This window comes from Sander vitreus, chromosome 22, assembly GCF_031162955.1.
Source record: "Sander vitreus isolate 19-12246 chromosome 22, sanVit1, whole genome shotgun sequence".
NCBI classification, from domain to species: domain Eukaryota; kingdom Metazoa; phylum Chordata; class Actinopteri; order Perciformes; family Percidae; genus Sander; species Sander vitreus.
In genome coordinates, this window is record NC_135876.1 from 23576266 (window position 1) to 23601988 (window position 25723).

General features: G+C 40.3%; 1 protein-coding gene across 1 annotated transcript in view; it reads right to left on the reverse strand.

The window, feature by feature from the left end:
• Positions 1 to 544: 544 nt before the first annotated feature.
• Positions 545 to 25723, reverse strand: part of LOC144537439 (gamma-aminobutyric acid receptor subunit rho-3) — a 30917-nt gene continuing 5738 nt past the window's right edge. The window contains exons 3-10 of the mRNA XM_078281178.1: positions 15383 to 15450; positions 13916 to 14139; positions 11901 to 11983; positions 11265 to 11402; positions 6377 to 6529; positions 3676 to 3737; positions 2476 to 2607; positions 545 to 1064 (exon numbers count right to left, since the gene is read on the reverse strand). Of these exons, the coding sequence (XP_078137304.1) occupies positions 762 to 1064; positions 2476 to 2607; positions 3676 to 3737; positions 6377 to 6529; positions 11265 to 11402; positions 11901 to 11983; positions 13916 to 14139; positions 15383 to 15450 (1163 nt within the window). The 3' untranslated portion in view covers positions 545 to 761. The remainder of the gene's footprint in view (positions 1065 to 2475; positions 2608 to 3675; positions 3738 to 6376; positions 6530 to 11264; positions 11403 to 11900; positions 11984 to 13915; positions 14140 to 15382; positions 15451 to 25723) is intronic.

The window sequence follows — 25723 nt, forward strand, 5'->3', positions numbered from 1 at the left end:
AAGCTTATAAAAGAGCCATGCTGTGTACTTTTTATTGTAACATCCATAAAAACCCCCAAATTCAAGTTTAAACAAGTATAATATGACCCTGCAGCACACATAGATTCACTTTGACATCCTCATGAACAAGATACAAATGTAATGAGATAAGAAATCAAAGCAGACCTGCATGTAGTTGGCTGGCTCCAGTGGTGTAGTCTACGCATATACGCAGTATACCCACTAAGAAAGCTCCAGGATTTCCATATACCCACTTAAAAATGACCAATGACACGCAACAACATACTTTCCATTATAATTTCGACATATTTAGAATAGTCATCTGTGTTTTTTTTATCTTTGCATAGGCTAAATAAAGGTATTTCCACAGTAAATTGGTTGATAAAATTGTATTAGAATGCAGGAAATGAAGTCTTTGACGCTCAAAATGTCCTTGGTGAAGGGTACCCAGACCCCCCCCCCCCCCCCACCCAATATGATACGATATGATTTTTTTCATGATTTGATATGAAAAAAGGAAGATTTAAAAAGAACATTTTCACATACATTTTATCCTTATTTCGTATTTCTCTGTGACTTATTAGGATCCATTACTTCCCAGGTCTCAGGAGTCAACCCGCTCCTGTGATCAAGAGTTAATTCAGTAAAGTGTCTGTGGAGCTCTGTGGAGAGGAGGAATCCCCCAGCATGCTCTCTGACTCAACACTTGGGCTGGGCTTAGTAAAGTGCACCAGAGTTCACCGAGAGTTTGCGGTGCTGAATCAGGAGTACAGGCTCCAGTAGACGATGTTAAAGAGCAGGTAGGACATCGGGAAGGCCACACGGGAGTACGAGTCGATCATGTAGCTGTTGCTGACAAACAGGTCCACGTTTTGACGCAGCGACCACTGTCGGCGGAGCCGTGTCCCCTCCGTGGGCCGGATGTCTGGGGCCTGGGTCGGCGTGGTGAGGGGGCCAGAGGTCCCGGTGGACGCTAGGCCGGAGAACGGAGTCAGCTCAACGTCGTTGTCATGGAAACAGCCATCATAGGCCATCGCCTGGCTGGCGTTGAAGGTAGATGGGATCTGAAACACAGAAGGTACAGATCATACTGGGGATCGGTTACATTTAGTTTACACAGTTCTCTCAAACACTGCGCCAAGATCAAATGTGGAGTTTTGAGGACATTTTTGATCGTATTTAAAGCTGCTGTGTAATCAATATTTTTATACTTACAATTGATTAAATGTACTACTGTCATTTAAGACAAAGAAAAAAATGCAAATCTTCACGTTTGAGAAGATGAAACCATTTATCTGTAGCCGATTAGTTTTTTATAATGAACTTATCAAGTAACTGATTTATCTATATGTCTGGCAGCTTTTCTCTGTCATGTTTTAGTCTGTTGTTTTTTTGTTTTAGGTTGTTTACATGTGTTCTCAAAATAAAACCGAAAATTTTAAAATAAAAATAAAAAAAGGTTGTTTCATATTTTACAGTGCTTATATTGTTTTCATTGTAGTTCATATGTTTTCTATGTAAAATCTTAATTTGTAAAATAAGTAGTAACTCCAGCTGTCATATAAATGTCATGTCAAACGTCATGGAAATACTCTAGTAAATTACAGATACCTCAAATGTGTACTTAAGTACAGCACATGAGTAAATGTACTTAGTAACATTCCATCACTGTAAAATACTCCATCTCCTAAACCAGGGATGTTCAACAGGGGGTCCAGGATCCCTAGGGGGTCCTCAGAGTCAATGCAGGGGGGGGGCTCAAAATTTATGTTTTTTTTTAATTTATTTTTTTTAACAATATATTTATTGTTTTGCACATAGAAAATATACAGTCACAGGGACAGTAACGTTATGAACATCCCCCCACCCTCAACAGCATAAACATTCAAGGAATTCACTAACCCCCACCCCCTCCCCTAACCATCTTGTTGGTGATCGGCTGGAGTGGTTTGTTGTATTTTGGTGCCTATCCTGTGCCTCTAGTGTTTGTTTGACGTTTATGACCCCTGTGTTGTCTCCCGAGACCGGGCTTTTTCACGGTGTGTTCAGGGGGCAGGCAGCTAGCGGATCAAGGAGAGCTGCCTACGATTTGAGACAAAAATTAAATCGCGCTGAAACCATATAGGAACTCATAGTGCACCTTTAATAGCTTAGTATTACATGGAAAAAAGGTATGTGTAAAGGCTTTAGGCCGCCCGACACGTTACTGTTGGCCCAGTTTAATATGCAACTTCATTTTATACAGTATATGTAGTAGGGGGTCCCTGCTCCGTCTCTCTCAGTTAATGGGTCCTTGGCTTAAAAAACGTTGAAGACCCCTGTCCTAAACAGTAAATGTCAGGTTGTAATGTCTCTGTTTGGCCACTAGATGGAGACATTAAGTTAAACATGTAATTCCAAAGCTTCCCTCCCTGTGTTGTCCGGATGTTGGTGTGTAGTGTAATAATCCCCCCTGTGGTCGCCCATGCCTCTGACCTTCCCCCTCTTCATCTTCCTCATCTCCTCCAGAGTGGTGCAGTAGTTCACTGCTGCGTATTCGATCACAGACAGGAAGACAAACAGGAAGCTGGTCCACAGGTAGATGTCCACCGCTTTCACGTACGATACCTGGACAACAAAGAGACCCATTCACTAAGTCACACATGGAAAAATCTGCATGTACAAAAGGCAAGGCAAGGCAGCTTTATTTGTATAGCACATTTTAGCAACAAGGTAATTCAAAGTTCTTTACATAAAACATTAAAAAGCAATTAAAACAATTGAGAATAAAAACAAAGCAGCTCAAATAGAATACGACAGGTATAAAATACATGAATAAAAGTGACAGTGCAGTGTAAAAAATGAACAGTTACTTAAAAAAAAGGCAGCATCAAAAAGAAAAGTCTTCAGTCTTGATTGAAAAGAACAGAGAGTTGCAGCGGACCTGCAGCTTGTTGAACCTAGGGGTTAATAACACATGTGTACCGAGTCGACCGTTCTCTGGGATTTTCATGCTAATCGGATGTGACCAGTTTTAGCGCAAACCGCTAATTAGCTTATAATGCTAGTCATCGGGGCAGCGGGTAAAAAAAGAAATCTCTATTTCTATACCACTAACAAGACTCAAAATAGCACCACACTACCACGGTAGCATAATGAGGGTCCCTACATGTAAACCGAAGCATTGAGAACTTTGTAAGTGTACAGACAGTTTATTAAAAAGATAGTTTATAAAGACAGTAACAGACCGTTCACGTATACAGGCGGGCGCCATCTTGGGAAAACAGTCACGACCAGTCGAACGACGAACGGCGTGCTTGAGCTATGTTACTGGTTACTGGTTACATGGCGTTTCACTCATTATGCTACCGTGGAAGTGTGGTGCTATTTTGAGCCTTGTTAGTGGTGTAGAAATAGCGATTTATTTTTACTTTACCCTCTGCCCCGACGACTAGCGCTATAAGCTAATTAGCGGTTTGCGCTAAAACTGGTCACATTCGATTAGCATGAAAACAAATCCCAGAGAACGGTCGACTCGGGAAACACATGTGTTAATAACCCCATGTGTTAATAACCCCATGTTCATTTGGCGCCGGATTTGTCCTTTAAGACCCTGAGAGCCCATATGAGCATGAACACATACAGAGGCCCACTGCCCCTGAAGGCCTCATGAACCCTCACAAACACAGCTGTTACCTGAGGCATGGAGGAGGACACTCCGGTGATGATGGTGGACATCGTAAGCACCGTGGTTATACCTGCAGGAGGCGAGAGAGCACAGCACATCTGTTTCTGCATCCCAGCACATCTGTTTCTACATCCCAGCACATCTGTTTTCAGACACAACACAAACTTTTTGAACATTTGGAGGGTCCCCTTTCAGAGAACAATACAGGAAGTTTGGCTTTAAGACTGGATGAATGGTGAACTTTGGTGAAGTAGATACCTTATGTCATGTCACGTGTCATACCAAGGTTATTATAATTACTTTGTGACACGCACATATCACTCATATCAACGTTCAAAGACAAATAATGACAAACCAGATTTTTCCAACCATGTACACTTTACCAAAGTGTCTTTAGAAAATAAAGAAATAGATTTCTCAAGCTTCTAAAATCCTAATTTTATACTTTTTTAGTAGTAAGATTCATTCAGATTCAGTAGATAAAAAGCAGAAGGAATAGATATTGTTTACATCAACATTTAAAGACAATGAATAAGTCTTCTTTTCTGACAGTTTGTTTCTACTGAGCAGTAAGACCTCATGTAGTCATGAATGATGTGGTGTTTGATGGTGATGTATTGTATTAGTCAGTGTCTTGTATTGTTGCGTCTGTATTTTCTTGTTGATTTCTGCGTTTTAATGTCTGTGTCTATTGTTATTGGGATTCTTTTGTACTGTCTTCTAGTTGTAGTTTTATGTATTTTAAAGGCCCATCTATTTTTCACTTTTAAATTAAACCTTGTTTACATTCTTTTGTAATTGAAAAATGATTTGAATAACTGCAGAATAAGAATAACTTTCATTTATTTATTCTTGTTTTTTTTTTTTTACTTTTGTCTGAAAAGTGCATGTCCTTTTCCAAACCTTTGTGTAAACATCTAACTAAGTGACAAAGAAGGAACACAACACAAATCCTTTTCATATATAAATGTGGTTTTTACTTGATAAGTACACCTGCTGTCTGTCCCATAAATACATAAATCAGGGTTTCTGCAGGTTTCAACAAGTCAAATTTAACCCTTGTGTTGTCTTCGGGTCAAATTTAACCCATTCTCAAAATGTCTATCTCAGAAATATGGGTTTCTTTTTAACTACCTAATTTTAATTACCCAAAAATAACATGGAGGGATGATCCCATACAACGCGCTTCGCGAGTACAACAAAAGATCGGATCTCTACTTTCATAGAATTTCGGGTGTTTTATTCAATTTCTTAGTATTTGAAAAAAAAACAGTATCCTCGCTGAATGTTGACCCTTCTGTGATTATCCTTCTTTTAATATTAGTCTAAATAATTAATAATTTCTGCTTCTTTAAGTCAAGAATTAGGTATAGTTTCCTATAAATGAGGTTTTTAATTGACCATGAATTCCAAAAATAAGTGTAAAACTATAGTGGTAGTAAGTTGGTGTTAGTGGTGTTTATACATGGTGGTGAAAAGAAGTGTTACACGTCAAAAAATAAGACCTTTTTTAAGACCATTGTAAAAATATATGTCAGAGTCCGGAAACATCGCTAAACTTACACTTTCCTATAGCTGAAGAATAAAATCTGTCCCGAAAGAGACTTGTGCAGCCTTGCACTCGGCTGCAACACAAGTTGCATGTTAGTCTTATTTATAGTCGGAATGCAGCGAATTATATTTGGAGAAGGGAAACACCATGGAATAAAAATACATTTGCGCTACGGGAGCATTTCAACGAGAACATTTAGACCTGTTTAAAATGATTTAAGACCTAGAACACAATTTTTCGGCGAATTTAAGACTTTTGTTTTAAAGATTTTGTTGTTGTTGCATTTTAGGCCTTTATTTGATAGGAAGGCTTAGACGTCAAAGGGGAGAGAGAGGGGGAAGGACATGCAGCAATGGGCCGCAGGTCCGAATTGAACATGTGGCCGCTGCTGCGAGGACTGAGCCTCTGTACATGGGGCGCACGCTCTACCAGGTGAGCTATCCAGGCGGCCCAAATGTAAGACTTTTTAAGGCCTAAAATATTTATTTTGAAATTTTAGACTTTTTTGGACTTTTTAAGACCCTGCGGAAACCCTGATAAATGCTCACAAAGTTACATTATGGGTCTCCCCTCCCACAAAAAGCTGGTCACAACAAAGTTAATCATGAAATCTTAGGGTTCAGACTTTATATATATGGGCGGGCCAAATTCTCTGGGTGGGCAAAGCAGAGAAAGGGGAGGTAACTTTTCCCATTATGACGTCATAAAGGGAAGATTCCAGATCGGCCCATCTGAGCTTTCATTTTCTCAAAGGCAGAGCAGGATACCCAGGGCTCGGTTTACACCTATCACCATTTCTAGCCACTGGGGGACCATAGGCAGGCTGGGGGAACTCACATGTTAAAAAATCTTATAAAGTAAAATGTTTATGCCATGGGACCTTTAAATGGTTTTCACAACAGTATATCCTGACTAAACTTTTATGTAAAGCAGTCTGTGATATCCACACAATATCCTCTGATCTTAACTAGTATTTTATTTTTTTTACTAAAAAATAGGTATAATGTCATAACAATTTTATTGACCACGAATCAAAAAAAGCTTTGAAAAAAGTGACAAAAACATTGGGGAAAAGAGCCAAAAAAAGTTCATTTTCAATGTTGACGAAAGTTTATGGTCGACAGGAAGACAACACAAGGGTTAATATATGTAAATACCCAGAGAGACACGGGCAGGGACGGCCCTCCGGTCGATCCAGAAAGAGACCCAGGACAGGACGACCATCAGCATGGTGGGAAAGTACGTCTGCAGCATGAAGAAGAAGATGTGCCTCCGCAGGATGAAGTTAATGAACAGACGGTTGTACCAACCTGACAGACAGAGACGGAGAGACACTCATGTTGAACATTAGGAAACATGAGCATTAGGGATGTAACGATACACTCAAGTTACAATTCCATACAATTCACGATTTGAAGTTCACGATATGATTTTCTCAGGATTTTTTTTAACAGAATGAGCTACAGACAACTGACTGAAAATATTCATTTATTTATCTAAATTATGCAATGCAACAGATGTGTCCTTTTATTATTTTATTTATTTTTTATTTTACCTTTATTTAACCAGGAAGAGACTCATTGAGATTAAAAATCTCTTTTTCAAGCGTGTCCTGGCCAAGACAGGCAGCAGTACAACCACACATACAGTACATAAACACAAAATACGCAAAAACACCAAAAAACATAAAACAACTGACACAGCAAATCTTTCAAAGTCAACCACAATCCTAAACACATCAGGCAAAACATCTGCAGCCAGATGTGGCTGCCTCCAAGTCGTCATCCTCTTAAAAGCGACCAATGAGACCAGCTCAGTAAGTTTCATGGATTTCTGTAACTTGTTCCAGGCAGAGGGAGCAGAAAACTTAAAGGCCTTTTTTTCCCAGCTCAGTTCTAACCTTTGGAACAAGGAAAAGATCCTGGGAACGAAGATTGTAAGTCCCGGTACTATTTACACTGATATAGGTCAGAAGGTAGGATGGAAGGAGACCTAAAATAGCCTTGTATATGAAGGTATGCCAATGTTGAAGTCTCCGTGTTGATAGAGAAGGCCATCCAACACGTTCATACAGTTCACAATGGTGAGTGAGGACTTTCATACCAGTGATGAACCTCAGAGCTCCATGGTAAACAGTGTCCAGTGCATGTAACCTTTGAGATGAAGCATTCATGTATAAAACATCACCAAAGTCAAGTACAGACATAAAAGTGGCAGCGACCAGCCTCTTTCTAGATTCGAACGAAAGGCAGGATTTGATTCTGAAATAAAATCCTAGTTTAAGTTTTAATCTTTTTGCTAGCTGCTGAATATGAAGGATAAAAGAAAGAGATACATCAATTAAAATACCAAGATATCTGTACTTAGAAACACATACAATTTTCGTACCCTGGGAAGTGAGGATTGAAGGGAGATTTGATTTAGATTTCGAATTTGAAAAAAGCATGACTTTAGTTTTTTCTGCATTTAAAACAAGTTTAAATTCATAAAGATGCTGTTGAAACGTGTTAAAAGCAAGTTGTAACTGGGAGAGGGCCTGGTCTGCGATGGGTGCAGAGCAATACAGTACAGTGTCATCAGCATAAAAATTAAATTTTAAATGAGACACGTTATGATCAATGTTATTGATATAGAGGATGAATAGCAGTGGCCCCAAGACTGACCCCTGAGGCACGCCTTTTGTTATTTTGAGATAGCAAGAAGTGCTGCCCTCCGCCTGCACACACTGAGTTCTGTCTGTAAGGTAGTTAACAAACCAGCCGACAGTTTTTTCACAAAGCCCAGCCCTATACAGTCTCTGCTTAAGCACTATGTGGTCCACTGTATCAAATGCCTTTGAAAGGTCAATAAAGAGGGCTGCACAATGCTGCTTATTATCCATGGATTCAACAAAGTCGTTTAAAACCTTAAGAGCTGCCGACGTTGTTGTATGCCCTTTTCTGAAACCAGATTGGAAGTCAGACAACACATTATAACTGTTAAAAAAGTTCTTTAACTGATCACTGACAAGGGATTCAAGAACCTTGACCAGGACAGACAGTTTAGAGATTGGTCTGTAGTTATTTAAGATGGTAGGGTCACCACCTTTTAGCAGGGGAACCACAAAGGCTGATTTCCAGATAGGAGGAATGACATTTGTATTCAAACACAGATTAAAAATATTAGTTAAGGGCACGGCAATACAATTTCCTGCTAGCTTTAAAAAGTAGGGATCCAGTTTATCAGGGCCTGCAGATTTTGTTGTGTCCAAATGCTTGAGGGCTTTATTTACGTCTGAAACTGTGATAGGACTGAAACTAAAAGACTGACTAGAAGGATCCAGACCAACAGTCTCAACTGTAGAGGAACACTCATGTTGAGGACTGAATGACTCAAATAAAAATCCTGAGGCTATGAAATGTTCATTGAAACAATCAAGCATTTTGGCCTTGTCGGTAACTTTTAGAGAGTCCATCACAATGCTTGAGGGAAGCTCCTGGCCTTTACTGTTTTCTGATGATTTGATAGTTTTCCAAAATTTTGATGGATTATTCATATTATGAGTGGTTTGAGAAAGAAAATGGTCAGCTTTGGCTTTTCTAATTTTGACAGTACATGTATTGCGCAGCTGTCTGAGAGACCAGCCAGTCAGAGTTCTGATTTGATTTTCTGGCTTTTGCCCATGCCACATTGCGCTCATGAAGGATATTTGCTAAATCAGGTGAAAACCAAGCATTGTTTCGGCCTTTGACTCTGTACTTCTTTAGTGGAGCATACTTATTAATTTTATTGGTAAACCCTTCATAAAAGAGGTTCCAGGCACTTTCAACATCTGTACTGATATTAACTTTTTCCCAGTCATAGTTAGATAAATCATTAAGGAATTCTTGTTCTGTGAAGTGCTTCATATTACGCTTGACGATAATGTGTGGTTTAGTTTTAGGTATTTTAGTATTTGTAACTGTTGCTACGACACAGTGGTCACTGATGTCATTTGCAAATATGGAAACAGTTGAGTACTTATGAGGAACGTTAGTTAAAATCACATCTATTAGCGATGATTTTTCTGGGTTTTTGAAGTTTGGCCGTGTGGGACTGTCAACAATCTGAAAAAGATTTACTAAATAAATAGAAAAAAATATCTTCAAATGAATAGCTAAGAAGACGTAATGACGTCTGAAGTCAAACAAGTTAAATTAAAAGTAGATTGTGCCCTAGGTCGTTTTGCATTGCATCGCGATTCATTTTTTATGTCAACCGACTGTAATCTTTACACATTTATATCGATTTTGTTAGGATAATTGTTTATCAAAGAATGGACAAAATCAAAGTTCGTTTTTACTTGCAAGTAGAGTCCGTTTTACAGCATTTCAGCGCAAGTACAGAAAAATAGTGTCTTTTTAAAGGATTTGGGAGTCAAGTTAGTTATTCGGTTCATGCAATCAGTATCTTTACTTCTTATCTCTGGTCAGGCCTGGCATCTCTTCCACATTAGGTGCTCTGCCCTCAGGGATACATCCTGTGCTCTTTGCAAGGTCACTGAGCTTTCATGAGTAACACATGAAAGACAAAAATACTAAAACAGCAGTTCAGATACAAATGGTTTAACAAAGAAACTGAAGCAAAACCGCTCTAAGCATAATTTTTCGAACAGATTTTTAACCGATTCACGATGCATCGTTACATCCCTAATGAGCATCAATGTGCAGCTATCGCAGCCTCCGCTCTTCTGATTTCCACCAGATGTTGGAAACTGGCTGCAGAGATTTTGCTCACATTTCTATATGTGCATAAACTGCTGACACAAAGCTGGAAGAACACTGTTGTCCAAAACAGCAGATCCCCATGTTTTTTTCCAACCTTTAAAAGACCTTACAGTATATGCACTTGTTTGCATCTGTCTCTGGGTTTGACCAGGTCAACCAGGGAGTGATTTATTCTTCCTTGTTTAATCTGAATACTTTTCAAAGGCTCGAAGAGCTAAAATTATCCAGTAATCTACCTATAAATCGAGGACCCTCTGTGTGTGTGTGTGTGTGTGTGTGTGTGTGTGTGTGTGTGTGTGTGTGTGTCCAAGTATCTCAAGAACTGTTCATTCCATCAACTTCACACCTGGCGGGTGTATTGTTGGGTACCCAATGACGCAGTATTGCAGTTTTGGTGCAGTTATGACACGCAACACGTTATATACTAATATTATTATTAGTATTATTTACTTTTTTACAATAAACTGTGAAACTGTCACATGCAGCATGCTGTTGTGCCAGCCTCTGTACATCAGTGGGGAGGGGGTTTCGACATTCGAAAGAAAGCTGCATGCAGCAATACAGGAACGCCGTGCAACCAGTAACCAGTAACATAGCTCAAGCACGGCGTTTGTGGTTCGACTGGTCGTGACTGTTTTCCCAAGATGGCGCCTGCCTGTATACGTGAACGGTACTGTCTTTATAAATCTTTTTAATAAGTAGCAGTGTCTGTACACTTACAAAGTTCTCAATGAAATAGCATTTTCTTTTTACTTTACCAGTGCCCCGATGAAAAGTGTTACAAGCTCATTAGCGGTTCGCGCTAAAACTGGTCACATGCGATTAGCATGAAAACATATCCCAGAGAACGGTCGACTCGGTACACGTGTTATTAACCCCTAGGTTCATTTTGGCGCCGCAATTGTCCTTAAAGATGTACAGCAGTGGAGTAGTGAAGTACTGTAGAAAATAGCATTCAAATTACCTCAAACAAGGATATCTAAATTGAACATATCTACACTGCCCCTCAGATTTCTCTTGTGAACTCCTACAGGGGTCCAGACCCCCAGGTTGGTAACCACTGGTCAAAAATATTATTGTATTCTGTTGCATTAATATCTACCTAAATCCTAGTGAACCACTTTCTGCATCCTTTTGAAAACAGAAACGTCTCAGCCTTTTGTCTGTGGATTCAGGTTACTGAAACTAACACACAGACACGCAGGCACGCATGCACACACACACACACACACACACACACACACACACACACACACACACACACACACACACACACACACACACACACACACACACACACCGGTGCTGCTGTAGAAAGCCAGGCCACTGGAGGCGTGGAAATGCTTAATGAAGAACTGAGACAAGACGATCTCATCCGTCCTCAGAGAGTCGTTCCCATTCTTCCAGTAAAGCATCAGGTCGTTCTCATTATATGCATCTGAGAGAGAGAGAGGGGGAGAGAGATTTGTTGCTGCTGTTTACCTTTTTTCAGAAGTGGAAGAAGTACTAAATTTTTTTTTCTTAAAGTTAAAGTGTTAAAATACTTCTACTACACTACAAGTAAAAGTCCTTTAATATTGCGCTGGTAAAGGTGGATTTTAACTACTTTATTTACCTTATCTATTTATTTCCCTCCGGGGATCAATAAAGTTTGATCTTAATGAATAATATTACACCATAATTTATTCATTGATTATGTTCTATTAATAATCCAAATCTGCAAAGTAACTAAAGTTATCAAATACGTGTATTGGAGTAAAAAGTACAATATTTTCCTATCAGATGTAGAAGTATAAAGAAGCAAAAAAAGTAAAGTATAAGTACCTCAAAATTATTCTTAAGTACAGTTCTTGAGTGATGTAATGTATGAATGTTGTAAGAAGGCGTGTGTGTGTGTGTGTGTGTGTGTGTGTGTGTGTGTGTGTGTGTGTCTCACAGCTCTCCAGCTCCAGCGAGCAGTTCTGTGTGTCCAGAGGAAAGCTGCTGAAGTCCATCGAGCAGAGAGCCGTCACCGTGACCCTGAAACACAAAAACACAAACAAACATTCCACTGTCAATACAGTCAGTCACCATGTCAAGATGTCCTGGATAGAAACCTCTCTTGCAATTAATATATATATCAAGACATTAGCTCATTCTTCCAATGGTTCAGGGAGGTTTTAGTTATAAAATATCTACATTTATGTGTAAAATGTTTTCCTAAAAGCACAAAATGGCAGAATAAAAAACTGCTGGCTTCAAAGCAGCTGTCCACTAACCAGTGGGTGACGTCACCGATGCTACTTCCATTATGTTTACAGTCTTTGCTCCTAACAGGTGACCATGCCAAACCCGGGAGCCATATATTAAATTAGGTTGTGTGCTGACAGCTGAAATGTGAAATGTTGGAGTATTTGGGTAAGTCTTGTACGGGCTGGTTTAAAGCATCAGATGTGCAGATAAAACACCTGCATGTCCCGGGGGGCCTCTAGCTCACCCAGTAGAGTGGCGCCCCATGTGGCCTGAGTCCTTTGCAGCGGCCAGGGTTCAAATCCAACCTGCGGCCCTTTGCTGCGTGTCATCCCCTCTCTTTCTCTCCCCCCATCCCTGTCTATTCAAATAAAGGGAAAAGCCCCAAATAAATTATCTTAAAAAACTAATTTTAAAGTGCTCATATTATGCTCATTTTCAGGTTCATATTTGTATTTAGAGGTTATATCAGAATAGGTTTACATGGTTTAATTTTCAAAAAATTAAAATATAAAAAATAATTTTTTTGTTGTACTGCACATTGCTGCAGCTCCTCTTTTCACCCTGTGTGTTGAGCTCTCTGTTTTAGCTACAGAGTGAGGCATCGCACTTCTGTTCCATCTTTGTTGGGAGTCCCACATGTGCAGTACCTAGGTAAGGACTACTAGCCAGTCAGAAGCAGAGTATGAGGGCGTGCCCTGACAGTACCTAGGTAAGGACTACTAGCCAGTCAGAAGCAGAGTATGAGGGCGTGCCCTGACAGTAGCTAGGTAAGGACTACTAGCCAGTCAGAAGCAGAGTATGAGGGCGTGCCCTGACAGTAGCTAGGTAAGGACTACTAGCCAGTCAGAAGCAGAGTATGAGGGCGTGCCCTGACAGTACCTAGGTAAGGACTACTAGCCAGTCAGAAGCAGAGTATGAGGGCGTGCCCTGACAGTACCTAGGTAAGGACTACTAGCCAGTCAGAAGCAGAGTATGAGGGCGTGCCCTGACAGTAGCTAGGTAAGGACTACTAGCCAGTCAGAAGCAGAGTATGAGGGCGTGCCCTGACAGTAGCTAGGTAAGGACTACTAGCCAGTCAGAAGCAGAGTATGAGGGCGTGCCCTGACAGTACCTAGGTAAGGACTACTAGCCAGTCAGAAGCAGAGTATGAGGGCGTGCCCTGACAGTACCTAGGTAAGGACTACTAGCCAGTCAGAAGCAGAGTATGAGGGGCGTGCCCTGACAGTAGCTAGGTAAGGACTACTAGCCAGTCAGAAGCAGAGTATGAGGGCGTGCCCTGACAGTACCTAGGTAAGGACTACTAGCCAGTCAGAAGCAGAGTATGAGGGCGTGCCCTGACAGTACCTAGGTAAGGACTACTAGCCAGTCAGAAGCAGAGTATGAGGGCGTGCCCTGACAGTACCTAGGTAAGGACTACTAGCCAGTCAGAAGCAGAGTATGAGGGCGTGCCCTGACAGTACCTAGGTAAGGACTACTAGCCAGTCAGAAGCAGAGTATGAGGGCGTGCCATGCTAGCAGCTAGGCGAGCATTATAACGTGTGTTCCAAAGTGACCACGTTTGTCTCTGAAGTAAAGGCTGGACTACAATAGAGCTGTTTGGAGCAGTTTGTGAACAGTGTTTTCTGTTGGAGATGGTAAGTCTCTTTGGGGGGGGGGACTTTGGGCTTTTTCACTTTGAAAAACTGAACCTCCACCACTTAACTTCTGGTGTCTTCCTACCTGACGCTGTACAGGATCTTTCCGTCGGGGTAAACCCGCAGCATAATATTCTCCATGGTGGTGTCGTGGATGAAGGAGCGCTTGGAGTGGACGAAGAAGACGTCAGGAACCCAGATCTTCTTCACGAGCCTCGAGTCAAACGTCCTGCTCTGATTGTTTTGGGACGGAAACGCCAGCCGCTCGTCTTTCCAGTAGTGACGCAGGTACAGAGTCATGGTGAAGTCCTGCGGGGATCACCACAGAGATCATTTAGATGATATATTATAATTAGTTTGATTTGTGATTCATGAACTTTAAATCCACAACAATTCATTAACAGTCACAGAACAGTCATAATCATTACTGTTCCTATGTTTAGTTTTTCTGCTCTTATTTCCTCCTTTTTTTCCTCTTTTGGCTTTCTTTGTTCTAATTTTGTATTGCCATTTAAAGCATTAACTTGTATGAAATAACTTAAACGAAAACAGATGTAATGAAGGATTTAATCTTAGGTTTTGTAGACACATTATCCTGATGAAAGTAAGAATATTTGTCAGCAAAGTGGAAAAAAATGTAGGGGGAAATAATCATCATTTGATGTCAAAGTCTGACATTATTTGCAAAAGGGTGTGTAAGATGTTGAGATAACTTTTTTTATTTTGGGAGCTGAAAAGAAATCGTGTTGGTGATGGAGGAGATGGACATTTTTCTGCAGCCTGAATTGGATTGTGTCCAGACGACATGCAGATTTTCTGTTTACTGTTCCAATTGAGGGTGCCATGACGACACTGCCCTTCCTCCACCATTCATCTCTCTTGGATGGAGACTTGTAAGTGAGTGGCCGGTTGAGTTGAAAGCAGAGCCATTGCGGGGGTCACACACCAGACAGGAAGTGACATCAGAGCAGCTCAAAGTCGACGTCACCTTTATTTAACCCTCGGAAGTTCCAGCTTTCAGTAACCTCATATATTCTCATAGTAATAAGATTCTGACATTTTAAATGTTTTAAAAAGCAACAAAGATGTTAGCTACTAACTTCTTTTGTGAAAATCTAATTTTTCCATATCTATATTTGGATTATTTTGATTGATGATCGGTCACTTGGTCCATCCATTTAAGTCCCTTATTGAATGCACAACCTTATTTTGAAAATTGAAAGTTGAAATGGCTTTAAAGATGTCAAATAAAATAAAAAAGAACATGACCTCAGGCTTAGTTCAATTGTGAGGATTTACTTGAACGCATAGAATCACATATTTCGACACATTTAGTATCTTACATGAATATAATGTGTTTGTTTTTTAACAAGTTAATATACGGTAGAATTGTCATAAAAACTCAATGTTCAACCGGTATGTTCGTTGCATTTTCTGCCATTAAAATGCTGTACATTGACTGGTTTCTCTGCCACATTCACCAGTGGATAGAACATGTGTGAAGCCAGTCATCACAGCTGGGAATGAAGTTTAAGATGTTTGAGATCCTCACCATGTTGACCTCTGAGATGCTGTCGATGCTCTCCACCTGCACATCGATGCCCACAGGGATGGCTGCACCTGAAAACCATCATGTTCATGTTAAACTTAATAACTCAAACTCATAAATCAGGGTTTCTGCAAGAAGTGACACTGTACTTTACGTCAGAACAACTTCCAGGAAAACATATTCTCCGTTCTCCTTTCACCTGAGGCGCTTTGCAGAAACTTGCAAAAACTCTCTACTCATCTTTTACTACCTCTTGACATCTTTGCAGCGTGTATTTAGGATCATGAAACTACAAATAACTGCATCACAGACAATCTCAACTGTTCTAATACTTTTCACAATATTCAGTAAAGAACTGTAGGCGATAAAGATAGAAAAATGTATGAAAGGAGACCTGTAATTATGGTAAACAAACATTATCATACTCTGACCATTCAATAGTTTGGAAGCCCTGAGAGGCAAAAAAATAAAAAATCTGCTGCTCCATTCTCTAAGTCCGATCTAAATTGTTTGTTTTCGCTCCTGTGTTTTTGACTTAAGAACAGGTTACCTTATAATAAGTATTATTTTTGTCATGATCCAAGTCCTTTTTGTTGTTGTTGTCGCACTCATTTCAGCCACAAGAGGCAAAAGAGGCACCACTTCCCCAATGTTCTATGGACTAAAACATGTTTTCTTCCAGGTGAGTTTTAATGTCTCAAAAAGTAACAATTCTGATTTATCAACGGTGCACGGATTGATTTTGAGTGTGCAGTTGAAGGTGGACTACAGGGTTTAGAGTGCATGGAGAAATTATAATTATAATAAAGCTTTTAGTCCTATTTAAAACAGAACATGGGAAAGTGGTGCACTTCAGCCTTTTGTGGTCAGAATTAATATTACGAAAACAAACAAACAAACAAACATTATTTTTCACCTGTTTTCAGATATCTTACAAAAAAATGTTTTCACAAAAAAGAGAGAGAAAAGAGATATTTTGCTGATTTGAATCCATCCCTTTGTCATGGCAGCGTGGGCAGTGTGTGTTTAGATGAACGGTGTTTGGCTTCCGCTGCTCCGCTCCTCTGTGTGCTGGCCCCACGGAGGGAAGCCAAACACCTTTAAACTAAACACACTGCCCACACAAAGAGGACACAGAGCAGGATTAAAATCGGCAAAGCATCCCTTCACGTCGTCAACACAGGAGAGAAAACTATTCAGATCAGACTTAGAAAATGATGTCCCATGATTGTGTACATGTTGCTTCAGAGGATTTTTCCACCTAAACACAGGTTAAACTTTGGATTAAACACTGAAAATCTTGTTTCTAATAAAAGTGGTCCAAAATCACTTGTCTGCGAGTGTTTCAGCAGCTTCTATCACATTCATCTCTATCTCTATCGGCCCTCAAAACCTCATTTTGGTCAAACACTGGTAACAACATCCTTCGTCTTCGCCTCCAGCTCACAGCAGCATCAACATCTGTCCTCCACTCCCCCGCTCCATCCGCCTCATTAGCAGATTAAGCTTGTTCAACCGCTAAACCTGAAGAACCTCATTTGTGCACACAAACAGATCATAAATAGCTAAACAGCACAAATCCCTGTTTTGCTGCTCTGCTTCCACAAATCAATCATGACCTGACAAAGTTTGGGCAGGATATTTTCAGTGGTGGACATTTGTCCACCACTCTACTGTATGACGCCGTTTGGCGGTCTTTCTGGCTTTTCCAAAAAGTCTACTCGGCTAATTTTAGGATGTATCCACCGCTGAGGCCTGCAGACTAAAGAACTCATTCCTGACTCGACCACAAGCATCAGCAATGATATTACTGTTGTCTTAAACTCTTAAACGTCTCTCACATCTGTATCATTATGGTCTTTAGAGTCAATGTTAAAAGTTTAACAATGAGGGGAATGCAACTGGGAGCATGTGCCACTGTGACTGTCAGTTTACAGTACGGATAAATCACCTTGACAACTGTGAACTTTCACCTCACTCAGTGTGCTTGTTTTGGTGATTTGCAGCTCAAAAGACGTCTATGTGTCTAAATTTAAACTGGGCTGAAATGGGAGTGCTGTTAGACGTCTAGATTACATTATACTTCTTGTTTCATCTGTATTCAAACTATTACTACTACTATAACTATTTTTTAATGTAAAGCAGGTTCTGACTACACATTGAAATATAGTTATTTTAATGCTGTGGACGGTTATACGTTATATGTCTAGATGTCTGAAAACGTTCTCTTAAGCGAGCACATTTAATTTATAAAGCAGAAGAAACGGGAAAGGAGGGAGAAAAAAATAAACAATATAAAAAAAAAACAGAACTAAGAGGACAACCCTCAAAGTATAAGTTCTAAAACAAACAAAAAATAGCCAGAGAAAACAAATGCACTGATTTGATTTCTTTGAGACTTTATGGGTGGCTGTTCCTTTAATTTTCAGGCTTCACCTTGGAAATCCTGAAGACCTGAGGCTACTCACAAAACTCAAGAGTGTGGTGGTTGTGGATATTTCTGTCTGTTTGTATGTTTCTGTTTTCCTGTTTTGATTGTGTATTCTGTGGATTGTGTATATTTCTGTTTCCTGTTTTATTTTGATAGTCTGTTTTCTGTATTGTCTTGTCTAGTTTCGCTTCCTGTGTTTTCCCGCCTTGTCTGATTGTCCTGCCCCACCCTGATGTGTTTCACCTGCTGTATCACCTGTCCCTTCATTTCTCTTTACCTCGTGTATTTAGCCTCTGTGTTCCCTTCTTCTCTTGTCAGATCATTTTGTGTGTGTTTGTGTTGGTTCCTGTCGTGTTTCCCCATGTCAGCTCTAGTCAGTTTCTGTGCTTCCTGTTTATTCCTGTTTTTTGTACTTCCTTGGTTTTTTTTTGGATTCCTTTGGACTACATTCTGGTATTGGTTTTTGCCTGCTGCAGCTCTCAGGACTTCCTTGATTTATTTTTTGTGTTTTGATCAAATAAATCCTCTAATCCTCGTCATCGTAACACAGAGGTCAATAATTACTTTAAATTTAAAGAAGCCTGGCCATGTAACGCCTTGTACTGTATGTCCAAAGCAGAGATATTTAACAATACAGTGGTAGGGACAAATCAGATGGCCAGAGACTTAACTTGAACATGCCCTTCAAAGACTTGAGACTTGACTTGGACTTCCAAAAAAAATGAGCTTTTGAGCTAAATGCGTCATCAAGACGATGCTAGCATGCTGATGCTAAGCAGGTATAATATTCGGTGCCATGCCGAGTTAGCATGCTAACGTGGCGCTGAATGAAGGGTGGGGAGCAACGCAGGAAGAAGTATTCAGATCCTTTACTTCAGTAGAAGTACTAATACCACACTCTACAAATACTGTTACAAATAAAAGTACTGCATTGAAAATGCTACTTAAGTAAAATTATTTAAGTATCATCAGGGAAAATGTACTTAAAGTATCAAAAGTAAAAGTACTAAATGCAGAAAAATCCTCACATTTTAGACACTGGAAACGATTAAAACAGTCCTGTCAATCAACTAGGTGATTAATCATGTAATCATTTCAGTAGACCTTTATATTGTCGGGTTGTACATGAGTTTTGTGTGTAAAAATCTTAATTTGTAAAGTAACTAAAGCTGTCAGGTTAATGTAGTGGAGTAAAAAGTACAATATTTCTCTCTGAAATGTAGCGGAGTAGAAGTAGAAAGCATGAAAAGAAAAGACTCGAGTAAAGTACAAGTACCTCAAATTTGTATTTAAAGCTTTAGTGCGTACCTTTTTGATATTAATGAACGTGATCACTGAAGGCTTGTATCATGTGGACACGCCGACAGTTTTGTTGTCATTACTTAGAATTCCTCATGGGGGCGGCAGAAACTACGTACTATAGCATTAAGTACAGTACTGGAGTAAATGTACTTACATACTTACACTTACATTCCACCGCTGGTAGTTATTTCAGTCTGAAAACAACATGGTGGACCACGCTGCTTGCAGGCTAAAAAGCAAAATTGAGCTCAACATTTAGGAAGAGGATCTCTGGGTTTATTATTTTGGATGAACCGGGAAAGTTACATATGAGTTGTTCTGAGTATGTGGGCCAATAAAAGAACTGTTAGGTTTAGTAGAGAACTGTGACGCCATCCACTCTTCATCTTTTTTAATTGTGTCTAGCTACATAGTTGTTGAGAGGGTTTTCTGTTAGTATCTCAGAGGTCACAGGTTTAATCTGTTTTATTTAATTCACCTCAAAGACCAAAGCCCAGACCAAGAAAACGAAAAAAGCATTTTGACCTGCAAATCACCAAAACCATGTCTGCCGGTTCAATGTACACACACAGACACAGACACACACACAGACACACACACGCTGGTTTGGTCCGTCATCTCCGTCTGGACGTGGTTTACAGTGCATTCCTGTTTTCACCCTCAAGGCCAACAAGAAGAAAAAAGATGTACTTGAAAGTGTCTGTGTGCTTTCTGTGGATGTAAAGTGTGTTAATTCCACTTGAATGTTAGCAGGCCAGCAGCTCAATGAACACTTTATTTAATGAAGTTCATCTGACAGCCAGGACCATAAAGCTCCTACCGCAGCCCGGCTTTGTCCCGACATGACTCGTAAAAACCACCAAGCGGTGCCGACTCAACATTTAGCGTAGCCCCGACAACGAGTGCTCTTTGGTGGGAAAAACCTGAAACAGAAGGTCTCTCTCTCTCTCTCTCTCTCTCTCTCTCTCTCTCTATGTCACACCCAGTCAAAAGATGTTTAAAACAGTTTATAGAGAAACTGGTGGAAAAGTAGGTCAGCTTCAACTTTCAAGGTTTTTTGAGGCAACAACACTAAGTTTTTTGTATTCAAGCAGTTTCACATCATACCATCAACACATTTATCTCCAGATTTAAAAAAAAAACAAGAAAACATTGAAGGTAGCAGCTACAGTACACGTGACCTTCTGCTTCCTGGGCTTAACTTACTTCTCTTACGTACTTAACTTAAAGTGACGTAACAAAATAACTTATTTCAACCCAAACCATGATCCTTTCCTGAATCTAACCATTAGTTTTGTTGCCTAAACAGGTTCTGCACTGCAGGGGCTGAGCAGGCCCGCTGATCGCTCATGTTGCTGGACATTTGAAGGATAACGCACGAACGCCCTCCCTCCCACCCCGGACACAAACTCTTTGAGTGACAGTTTCTTCCCGACTGCAGCTGGTCTTATCAACAAGGCCCAGGCCCCCCCCGCTGACACTGACACTCATCATGCCCCATGGACACTACGTGTTCAATTAACGTTAACTTTTAAATGTTGCAAATCTCTGGTTTATTATTTTGAACATATTCTTTATACTGTGAACAATGGTTGATTTCTAACCAGGGAAACAAACAGTCAATGAGCACAACACCAGATCAACAGGAACGACTCGAAAAAAAATCTGAAATCTGCAATTCAGATGTCTGGATCGGGCATCACCTGTTTCTTAAGGACACACAAATGTGGTTTCCACTTTTTGGGCTCTCTTGGCTCGGGGGAAAACATCCTGTGGTGGTGAACCTTGAACAACCCTGAGCATGCATGTTTTTATGTAAACGTGTTGTTGATGTTAACAAGTTGATGAGTTAGTCATTGTGGAGCATTTGTTGCAGTGATACTGCTGCAGAAGCCTTGGAGTCATCGGCCTCAAATGTTCTGGAAAACAAGGAAACCTGAGGAAAAGTTTGTCCAGGTTGTTCCTGCTCAGCCTGTATCACTAACAGAGGTAATCAGGGGGTCACATTTCTTTCTGCAGTATTAGGCAACGTCATTAGTGCGGTAAGTTCTGTGATTGACAGCCTGACTTTGCGTGTTTGCTCAGCAACAGTGAAACAATGCACTATTTTTGTGCATGCATGTAAACACAGTATATAGCTGGAAAAAAATATTTATATTTTCTATTAAATTTCACTTGGTCCATTTCAATTCCACATTATTGACGATTATCTAAAATCTCATTTAAAAAATGTGTTTGTGAAAGCACCAATTGTCAACCCTACAATATCGACATCGATGTATTTAGTCATAAATATCGTGATATTTGATTTTCTCCATATCGCCAAGCCCTACTGCTAACCCTTCCGTCTGTGCGGGGGTCCGTTTCAGGCAGCAGGTTTAGTGAAAACTCTGCGTGTGTTAACCCTGAGATGAGGGAAACTCTGGGCTTTCTGTTACAGAAAGAGAGGTAACTTAACCTCAGCATCAGTTACCATGGTAACTGAGCCTGTGAACCTAAAAGCAGTTACACACCGGGCCGATAATCGGCCGTTGGACAGTCTGGCGAGGTCAGTGACTCAAGTCTGTTCGGTGTGTTCCGTGCCGTCGTCCGTCGGAGGAGCCGTCGGCCTTCATTTTGGCCGACCTGACATGCTCAGTCGGAGACAGGGCAGTCGGGACTCACCCGGAAATGGCAAGCGGGATGAGCGTGACTAAGCCTCTCAAAATGTGACGAAAATCTTTTAAACTGACCTTTGTCGATCTGAAATGAAGACAGATTCATGAGTATTTCCGCCGACCAGTTTGTTTGTGGTTGTTACCATGGTGAATCGTAGTATCATATGATACTACGATTCACCATATCAGTCGTATGGCTCCATTCATGCTGCCTTTTTATAGTGGTGGTGCACGCGCTTAACTCTGAGTGAACCTACTCTGAGTTGATTGAACCAACTCTAATCAGCTGTTCTGGAACCGAAAACTCAGAGTTTCCCATCTCAGGGTAAATCACCTCAGAGTTCAGGGTTAGACTCAGAGTTTGGTAAACCTCCTTCCTGAAACGGACCCCAGGTGTTGAAGTAAAGAGTTGATCTCTGGATGATCGGGCCTTAAAAAACAGGATATTATTCTCTGCGTATGGCCCCAAAAGGCAGCAAAAGTTCATTATGTGTTGCACAGATTGTCCTGCTGGTCACTTAATCCATCTTTTATTTGTGTAAATCTACAACATTTTAGTGAGCTGCAGATTTACCTTAAAAAACATAAAAATGTTGCCTGGTGCTGCAACAAGGTCACGCTTTTTTTTTTTTTTGGTCCCCAAATGATATTTGTGTGCTCAGCGTTTTAGAATGAGTCGTTTAATCCCAAAACACAACGGCCGCAGATGGATCAATTCATGCAGTCATAAGCAGCATAATGCAGATTTAAGGCCGCGGGATGTTTCTGTCCAGCCTCATGAGTGTTTTTGATTAGACTCCCCGATCAAATGAGGGGTAAGGTGAAAGGTGGAGAGGGATTAAGAGGTGATTCTCTGAGCTTTTGGAGAACGTAAATGTCAGACTCCTACACAGTCTATACTGACTCAACCCAGCCATGCGCAACACTGGCAGCTTGGGCGGAAACACTGTTATCAAAGCTCTGCTCGGGAAGTATCTGTAGGTTTAGGTTTTAGGCTACACACAAAGAACCACACCAGTGGGTTTTTTATATGTTACAGCACACTTACTACAAATAACATATGTTTACGTCACAGCTAACCCTTTTGGGATTTTATTTTTACTGCCCTTAAAGCAGACGTCATGTTGTGAATGAGAATAATTTCAGATCTGGCAGATGAATGTACAGTATGTGTCAGTGGTGGAATGTACATACGATACAATACGATACAACTTTATTGTCAGCCAGGGCTGAAATTCTTTTTGTATCCCTGGGTAGCTCATATAAAAAAAGAGGACATAGATATACATACAGACATATATAAGATGAAGAATGCCAAAATACATACATGAAAAATTACCACAAATGACGTAAACACCCAAGTAAGGAAACAAAGCATACATGTATAACAACAGAAAATGACATGAACATACATACAGACAAGGTCTTGGAGACTCTAATGTAGCTGGTTTAACAATAGGATAGACTGATGCATGAAAGAGTTTTTAAGTCTGATGCGATTGAAAGAATGAACTCTAAAGCGTCTGTTTGAAGGCAGCAGCTGATATTCTCTGTGCAAAACGTGAGGAGTCATTTGAGATATTCCTGGCCAGTCTGAGCATACTATTATTGTGAGCTTCCTGAAAGGAGTGTGCTACAGGTAGTCCTATAATCTTTGAACACATTTTAATTTGATCAATGAGCTTTGTTTTATTTTTAACTGATAGGCTACTCAGCCAAGCAGTGCTACAATAGAGCATGACACACTGAATTACTGATGTGAAAAACAAAGAAATGATTTGGCTACTAGCTGAAGCATTTCTTTGTTTTTACATTAACAATGGTTTTAAAGTGAAATACTTTAAATTTAGGGCCCCCGGATAGCTCAGTTGGTAGAGCAGGTGCACATATATAGAGGTTTGCTCCTTGACACAGAGGGCCCTGGTTCAACTCTGACCTTCAGCCCTTTGCTGCATGTCATTCCCCCCTCTTTCTCCCCTTTCATGTCTTCAGCTGTCCTGTCAATTAAAGGCCTAAAATGCCCAGAAAAATAATCGTAAAAAAAAAGAAGAAATACTTCAAATTTGTACTTTAGTTTTTTAAACCACAACTACAACCACAATGAGCCAGTTCATCAGTTGTTTTTTTTGCAAATTGAAATTAAAAAAATATATCCACTGGTTTACAGAAATCCCTTAAACAATGTAAGTCTATGGAAAGAAGTCTTTTTGGGCCATAGGGCACTATGTGACGCCTCAGGAGTTGCAATATCACTGCTTGGCTTCTATGTTCAATTTGCTTCAAAGCCCGGCCCACTTCCTGGGGGCCTCCCTGAAACTGGGACCAGACGAGGTCACACAGTGTTTTATAAGGCCAGAAATACAGAGATTTAGTAAACGAAAAGAAGCATTTTCAAGCATTTTATCTGGCCTCACGATTTTTAAATATAACAGACCGCCTGATGTGAAGTTTGTTGGGAAGTTTACAGATGTCTTTAGTTAAAAAGTTGTCAGAAGAAGTAACAAGATACAAGTAACAAAAATGTCTCACGTGTATTTCAGGACTGGAAGGGATCTGAGGAGGGAATGGTTTTGATTCTTCGGGGACACACACACACACACACACACACACACACACACACACACACACACACTCTCTTTTGTGAGAAAGTATAGTGGGGTGAAACGCCAGGGGCCGTGGGACAGACAGTGATTATGAGTTTATAATGTCAGATAATATTCAAGCTTTGTTTTCCTATATTTACAACTTTAATCCTGTAAATTCCAAATTCTTTCTCTGAATATTACCGCAGCTCCATATATTTTTCATTTTTTACCTACAATGGCTCTAATACGGCATCGCAGAGAGTTGCCTTTTATCTACTGATTATACTCACATACTTTTACTTAAGTAAACATTTTGATTACTTTTAAAGGAATATTCTCACAGTTCTCACCAGTAAGTAAAGGATCGGAGTACATCTTCCACCCCTGGTCAGAAAGTAAGAGGATCTCGTGGAACAAAAACACTGTGACTTTAAATTATTTAAATTAAACACGAGGGTCCAAAGAAGTTTCAGGGCTGCTAGGTATTACCAGGATTTCCAGTCAAAAGCAGAGGTCATCAAAGTGAGAAAGAGTTTAGTTTTGAGATCAATGGAAGAATGAAAGGAAGAGACTGTCATCACCAGAAAAATGACAGCATTGTCCTTTGTTCAAAAAACATAACTATGTTTATATTTTGGTGACATGCACCTCTTGTGGTCGTGAAAATAATGAGTTTAAAAACCTCTCAGGTCAGGATCAGTGACTGGGTTGCACAAAGAGAAGATGGCAGTTTGAATCCTGTTTATACTAGTCTCACTTTACCAGACCTTCAAGTCCACACAGCATTCCTGGATGGGAGAAAAACGCGCTCTGGTTTATTGGCATTTCTTTAAACCAATCACAATCGTCTTGGGCGGCGCTAAGCTCCGCACGGTGTCTCTGCAAAATAGTCTCTGGAAGGAACTTGTTTTGGTGGAACATGTGTACATTCAAAAGTAGTTTTAGTCGTGCAACAGAAAACTCAGATTGGACAGATAGTCTAGCTAGCTGTCTGGATTTACCCTGCAGAGATCTGAGGAGCAGTTAACCATAGTCCTCACAAATCCACCGGAGTTTAAAATCTCAACACAAAGAAAGCGGAAGGTGACGGACATCCAGCGGAATTTCTGGTGGAAATGGAGCATTCCCGGAAGCGGAACGTCTTCGATATAGACTATGTTTTTACCAACAGTCAGTTTCTTTCAACCGTGACCACAATCCTTTCCTAACCTCAGGCCGTGTTCACACGGGTAATTCACTCAAATGGGACCAGAGAGGCAGCGTTGTCCGACAAAGACATTGAACCACTGCGTTGTTTCATCACGGAGTATTTCTACGGTTAACTATCAAGACAAAGGATAAAATACTCGCTACTGTAACTTAACTTTAA